General features: G+C 40.2%; 1 protein-coding gene across 1 annotated transcript; it reads right to left on the bottom strand.

Annotated features, from left to right (window-relative positions):
• Window positions 1-359: 359 nt before the first annotated feature.
• Window positions 360-5,585, bottom strand: dtd2 (D-aminoacyl-tRNA deacylase 2). Its single transcript, XM_078407143.1, has 3 exons — window positions 5,496-5,585; window positions 5,216-5,285; window positions 360-3,276 (listed from the first exon to the last, which is right to left on the bottom strand). The coding sequence occupies exons 1-3, from the start codon at window positions 5,583-5,585 to the stop codon at window positions 2,951-2,953; spliced, it is 486 nt and encodes a 161-aa protein (XP_078263269.1). The 3' UTR covers window positions 360-2,950.
• Between the last annotated feature and the right edge of the window lie 1,770 nt (window positions 5,586-7,355).

Genomic DNA, 7,355 nt, shown 5'->3' on the forward strand with positions numbered 1-7,355 from the left:
AAAATGTCCCTGCTGTTCAAACTGACATTAAATATTTAATATGGCCACAGTTGAGATGATGCATATATCTGTATTCATCAAATTCAGGGATTGGGTGAGGGGTGGAAATCAGATAAAGGACCCAAAAAGAACAAGCAGCTCATAAATCTTATGACATGGGTGCAGAGAAAAGAGATCTACACATTGATTCAGATACCTTTGTGCATCCCACTATATAGACAGAACATATCAATCTGATAATCTCAAAATTCATAAGGCTTAAAAAAAATCACTTGTACAGCATATAAAAACAAATTGCACACAAAAGAGACGTTTCAAGTATTATTTTATTTCAAATGGTGGCTTTACACATTTCTTCCATTACCCAAAACATTAAATATGACAATTGTTTTCATTGCACTGACATGAAAACTAAAACACATATTGAAATCATAAACATCAATTCTATTTATCTTTTTAATTATTGGTTTTCAATTTTTCCATTTACATAGACCAACAAAGCATCCATTGGATTCATCTTGAAGGTAGACACAAAATGCTCCAGTAACTCAGTGGGTCAGGCAGCATCTCAGGAGAGAAGGAATGGGTGACGTTTCGGGTCGAGACCCTTCTTCATCGATTCATTGATTTGAATTTATAAAGTCACTGTTAATTTTGATTGCAGTGACTTTATGTGAATAGTTTAGAAAGCAAATAAAGTGTACTTGCAAATTAAGAATCACCAAATAAATATTCATAAAAGTGATTCGAGTTTATTATTTTCTATCCTATTCCCACATCCCAACCCCTCTGATGGAATGTCAAGTGTCACCTTTGTTTGGAACGATTATGAAGACTCAAATATTAGTAAGAGAACATAAATAACTATGGTTTTCTTACAAAGAAACAATCGATATCCCTGAATCAGTGGCTGCAATGTCTAAAGACACCAATTCAGCGTTTCTTTCGAGATAAGGGACAGAAATAATTTAATCATACCCAGCATCAAATTCATGCAGCATACTTTGCATGGGTCTAAAGCCTACAGCATAAACAAGGGAAGTTGGTCTAACAGCCTCATCTCTTGATTAACCATGAGCTTTAGGTTCCAATTGCAGTTCCAGGGGCAGCTTGCTGGCTCTGGGAGATATCAGTCAAGTACTTCATGAAATTGTGAGAACAGTCCAATAGAAGAGAATGTAAGCAATTAAGCAGTTCACTTTGCAAATTGCTGTTCCTCATAACTCAGGGCAGCACAGTGGCACAACTGGTAGAGCAGCCTCCTCACAGAGCCAGAGACTTGAGTTCCATCCTGCCCTCAGGTGCTGTCTCTGTGAAGTTTGCATGTTCTCCCTGTCATTATGTGGGTTTCCTCTCCCACAACCCAAAGAGGAGTGGGTTTGTAGGTAAATTGGCCACTGTAAATGGTCCCTTGCATGTATGGAGTTGAGAGAGTGGGTTAACAAAACTTGCATGAAGTGATCGTTGATTGGCATGGACTTGGTGGATGGAAGAGTCTGTTTCCATGCTATTTCTCTACAACTAAAACCAAATAAAACTCCATAATGAGGTAAATAAACATTATAGAACTTGTCTCTCTGCAGATTGGCTTCTATTGGTTTGGATGCCAAGCACTTGCAGAAACCAACATTCAGAATACACATCTGTGTGACCTAATTTTGCAAAGGTGGCCTCAAATATGCATCAGTCCTCCTCTTTTACATAATGTATCTATGTATGGTATATTTGGATAACATGCAACACAAAACTTTTGGTACAAGTGACAGTAATAAACCTAATCCCATGTAGTCCAACACCTATTCTGGGCAAGCTCCAGATACCTGTGGAGAAACCACCGTCAATATGAAAAACCTCTGGTATAAAATAAGAACCCAAATGCCATTTTGTACTTGCACTCCCCCATCTTGAACCAGGAAAGCAGATACATTAAAACTTACATGGATAGGTGATGTTTCAGGTTGGGACCCTTCTCCAGATGTTAGCCTTTCCAGTTAGAAAAAGGGTCCCGACCCAGAAATGCTACATGACCCGCTGAGTTACTCCACTACGTTGTGTCCTTTTCTGTAAACCAGCATCTACAGTTCCTTGTTTCTACATCAAAACCTAACTGGATTTTAACTTGACTGACTCAGGTAACCAGCATCTTAAAACCACATACAAAACAATCTCATATGTGAAAAAAGACAGCAGAACCTTTAATAAGAACTTACAGTGACCACATTTTGTCCCAGACATGCTATTCCTGCTCTACGACCACATTTTGACCCAGACTCGCTATATGACTCGCTTTGAAGAAGTTCTCCTCCTCTCTTCGGACGAGAGTTTAGCAACATGCTCTCTTGCTGCTCCCTGTGATTTCTCCTACCCTCCTGCTCTACGACCACATTTTGACCCAGACTGAAAGGAAACAGATTATGTAGGAGTGTGACTGGGCGGTGTGCAGTTACTCTTATAATACTTGCAAAGCTTACTTCTAAATAAATATTTCAATCATGTTCCAGAAATTGCCAAAGGAAAATTAATGTGTATCATGCCTGGATATGTGGTGAAGGTTATATAGACAGATAAATATGGTTGATCTACAAGGGTGGAAATAAATCCACACACCAGAATGCCATTTCCACCCTGAATGAAAGTGCACAATTCTACAGATAATCAATGTCTCATTGTGTAGCTGCTCTTAAAAATAAAATGAACTGTTGAGATAAAATCAGAGCGTTTTTCCAAAAATTAAGGACATTTAAATAATGACTTAAAGTGTTGGAGTAACTCAGTGGGTCAGGCAGCATTTCTGAAGAACATGGATAGGCAATGTTTTGGGTCAGGTCCTTCTTCAGACTGGTCAGGTATGTAAAGAATCACTCCAGCACCTTGTGCTTTTTTTTGCAAACCAGCATTTGTAGTTTCTTGTGCCCACATTTAAATGATATTCAGAAATTACAGAATTGATTTAAAATTCAATCAAGTGTGTATATGGGCCATTGGTGTCCATTTGCAACACTTGTCGACTTCCGTATGTTCCATGTTTGACCACAACTCCAACTTCAGCACATTTACTGTTCAAGGCCAATTCCCTTTCACAGTGAGCTACAAACTGTGCAAAAAGCTCTTTGCCATCCTCCTTTCCAATATTGTCATGGTATTGCATAGCCCGTCCCTTGAGTTTACCGCCCAAAGTAGCCTGAGGTATGATGAGAACATTAGCCGGTAGATCCAGCACGGACACGTGATTGCCTTCATTATCCTCACACAGTCTCACATTCAGCAACGTTTTAACTGCAGAAGGGAAAATATTGTAGGTAAAATCTATACAGTTTTCAGTTAGATTTCATAATCCAAATAAACGGCTTAACTGTAAAATATTTTAAGCAAACAATTTGAATTAAATCAAGGCTTAATTTTTTTGGGTTGAAGCAAATTTACTTGGAAAAAAATTATTTCCAATTAAACTCTGTGCTAGCCTAAGACTTTAGAGATACAATGTGGAAATGGGCCCTTTGGCCCACTGAGTCCACGCTGATCAGTGATCACCCCCATACACTAGCACTATCCATACAGTCACAGGTAGTACGTACAAACTCCATACAGATAGTATCCGTAGCCAGGGTCTCTGGCGCTGTAAGGCAACAACTCTACTGCTGCGCCACAGTGCTGCTATGAATAATATTTTGTAGATTTAAAACATTGTCACTGATATACAAGTATATTGCATGTGGCTTTCATATTGTATGTATGGACCACTGACCATTTGTACTTGTTTGTGGAATCTGTTGGTCAGCAGTATGATGGCAAGGACTGGTAGATGACAGTACGCTGCCAGACATAAATTTAAGCGGGATATTCCGAAAATAGGAGCGGGTAAATTAAAACGTTGGTAGTAATTAGACTCATTATTCTAAAAACGTGTAAATCAAGCACGAGTAAAAGGCGACGTGCCTGTATAAACTTTCCCGAAAGTGGTATCGCAGCTAGATAGGGTGATGAAGAAGACTATGAGCACACGGGTCTTCATCAATCAGGGAACGGAGTAGAGAAGTTAGGACATTACGTTTCTGTTGTTCAAGACATTGGTGAGGTTGCACTTGGATTAGTGTGTTCAATTTTGGTTCAATTTCTGCTCTAGGAAATTTGCCATTCAACTGGAAAGCGTGCAGAGATCATTTATGAGCATTTGTCTGGAGTTCAGGGCCTGAGCTGTTGGGAGAGGTTGGACAACTAGAAATATATTATTTTCGGCGCAGGAGGCTAAGAGGTGATCTTTTCTAGGTGTATATAATCATGAGGGGAATTAATAGGTGAAAGCACACATTTTGTTTCCCCCAGAGTAGGGGAATCATGAACTAGAGGGTGTAGGTTTCAGGTGAAAGAGGAAAGATTTTTGAAGAACCTAAGGGGCAACTTTTTCACACAAGCTGCTGGAGGAAATAGTTGAGTCAGGTACGATAACATTTAAAAGAGATTTGGACAGCTACATGAATATGAAATTTTTAGAAAGATATGGGCTGGTGGGACTACTGTAAATGGGGCATTTTGTTTGGCATGGGCATGTTGGCAAGGGCCCATTTCCAAGCTGTATGACTCTTATGTGCATGGTTTTACTTGCAATTTAAACTTAGTAGTACTTTACGGAGATTGAAATTATTATCATTCTTAACTCCCCCACACAATTGAAGTGTGCAAGACTTGCCAAGCAGTAATAATAGGAAAAACAAAACCCCTCCATATTGAGCCAAAATAAAAATCTATTTCAAGCCCTACGTACAATTATAATGAATTAAGTTATCTTATTCACATTTAAACACTGTCTACTGAATATTTCATTCTTTAGGTTTTGGAATTCCCTTCCATGCTGGACATTCATGATTTATGAATTAATTTGTAATTTTGCATACTGATATTTTTCTATGCCTTCCCCAACTTTAAGTGAATCTGCAACCACCTGTGCAAATGTATGGAATTAAATTATGATTCATGAGGTCTCTCCCTCTCCATCTCTACTTTCTTTTTAGAAAGCTTAATACTCTTGGAGAGCCTCTTTATCTTGGTATCAACTAAATTCATGTGAACTACCTTGGGATGTTTTCCTACCGATAGTTGAAATGGGGTTTACAACGTCATTAAGAGTTGTTGTAGATGCACGAGGTGGTAGTGACTGCAAAGGTACCCAACTCATTCAAATCTGCAAATATGTATCATTCATATACCGTGTACTCACACATTTTGGGAATTTGGTCTACGGTTGCACCTTTAAAAAAACAAACGTAGATCAACGCCCCCCTTTCTATCTGTAAAATAGGGAAATAACTATTTAAAAATATGATATAAATTATTCCTTCACAAATGAACTTCAAATGAAAGGTGAAATACAGGAACCGAAGGCCCGGGGAGGGAGAATAATCTGACACTATGCCTCAGTTCCCACCCCACGAGAAGTCAAGAGCAACAGTGCGCCCCGCTGGAAGGAAGGGCAATCCCCAGCTATCACCACCAGGAACCTGAACGTATTCAGCCGCTGTGCCTTCTTCTGCCGGCTTCACCTGCAGCCGAGCCGAAAGACATTGCTGCAACACCACACGAGCCGCCATTGAAGTCAAAGGGCTACAAATGCAACTTCCTCCGGAAACAGGAGATGTAGCAAAACCAAACTTTAAGGCGATCTGGGGATTTCTAGCTCTCCGCGTTCTCAAAGCTTGCTTGCCTTGGAATCTGACGTTTTGAATTACAAGTGCCTTGGAAAGCTCTCCTGCACAGACTGCAAAGTTAAACCTTTTTTTCTCCCTCCATCCTACTTTCACTATGGAGGAATCAGGGAACGAAGAAGTCAATTAGAAACAAGGAACTGCAGCTGCCGGTTTATTTAAAAAAAAGACACGTGCTGTAGTAACTCAGCGGGTAAGCAGCATCCCGGGGAATATGAAGCCAAGCTATGTACAGACCAACACAATCCCATAAAATACAGTTATGATGGATAAGACAGATTCAAATGACATTTTGAATAAAAGCCATATATTTTTTAGTTTATTGTTGTCATGTGTACCGAGTGTAGGAGCCATTTACGCTTAAATTAGTTACTTGTCATTATATTATGGCTATGTTTAATATTTCTAGTTTCTGTCTTTTTTTTGTTGTTGCATGCTTGTGGGTGTGATTTGATACATAATGGGGAGTGTCTACATGGAGAACTGGCACTGAGTAAATGGATGGGCGACAAAACTTCACCAAAGCAACCGGATGCTAGACCGAAGCAACCAACTTTTGGGATGTCTTTTAAGGCTCGAAATGAGCCAACCCATTACTCTTCTCAGAGGCCTGTTCATCAGCCACCCGCGCCCAGAGACAAACAACTGGTCATGGGACTCGTGACAAAATTTACCTGGATCGATCTGCACCAAGCCAGATATCTCAGTGAATTCTATGAATTGGTGAGGAATCAAACGAGAATCAACAAGCTCCCAGCTCAACAAAATCTCTCTTCCACCTTACCCCCAATGGAAATTCCTAAATATGATGGTGATCCTTTGCAATAAGAAACTTTTAGAATAGCATTTGAAGGAGTGGAAATGGAAAACTACTAGTCACAGAGATCGTTTACGATTTCTGGAGCAATACACAGCAGATATTCGAACCAGCTTGTTAAAAGTTGTCGACATTTGCCTGCAGATGAGGGCTATCAAACAGCAAGTGAGTTGCTTAAAGAGCATTTTGGTAACAAACAGAAGATTAGACAATAGGTGCAGGAGTAGGCCATTTGGCCCTTTGAGCCAGCACCACCATTCAATGTGATCATGGCTGATCATTCTTAATCAGTACCCCGTTCCTGCCTTCTTCCCATACCCCCTGACTCAGCTATTCTTAAGAGCTCCTTAAGAATGCTCTCTCTTGAAAGCATTCAGAGAATTGGCCTCCACTGCTTTCTGAGGCAGAGAATTCCACAGATTTACAACTCTCTGACTGAAAAGGTTTTTCCTCATCTCCGTTCTAAATGGCCTGCCCCTTATTCTTAAACTGTGGCCCTGGTTCTGGACTCCCCGAACATTGGGAACATGTTTCCTGCCTCTAACGTGTCCAACCCCTTAATAATCTTATATGTTTCAATAAGATCCCCTCTCATCCTTCTAAATTCCAGTGTATACAAGCCTAGTCGCTCCAGTCTTTCAACATACGACATTCCCGCCATTCCGGGAATTAACCTAGTGAACCTACGCTGCACGCCCTCAATAGCAAGAATATCCTTCCTCAAATTTGGAGACCAAAACGGCACACAGTACTCCAGGTGCAGTCTCACTAGGGCCCTGTACAACTGCAGAAAGACCTTTAGATTGCTAATGCATACACGAGGGATGCCTTTTCTTGGT

The sequence above is a fragment of the Rhinoraja longicauda genome, chromosome 10 (assembly GCF_053455715.1).
Source record: "Rhinoraja longicauda isolate Sanriku21f chromosome 10, sRhiLon1.1, whole genome shotgun sequence".
Lineage (NCBI taxonomy): Eukaryota > Metazoa > Chordata > Chondrichthyes > Rajiformes > Arhynchobatidae > Rhinoraja > Rhinoraja longicauda.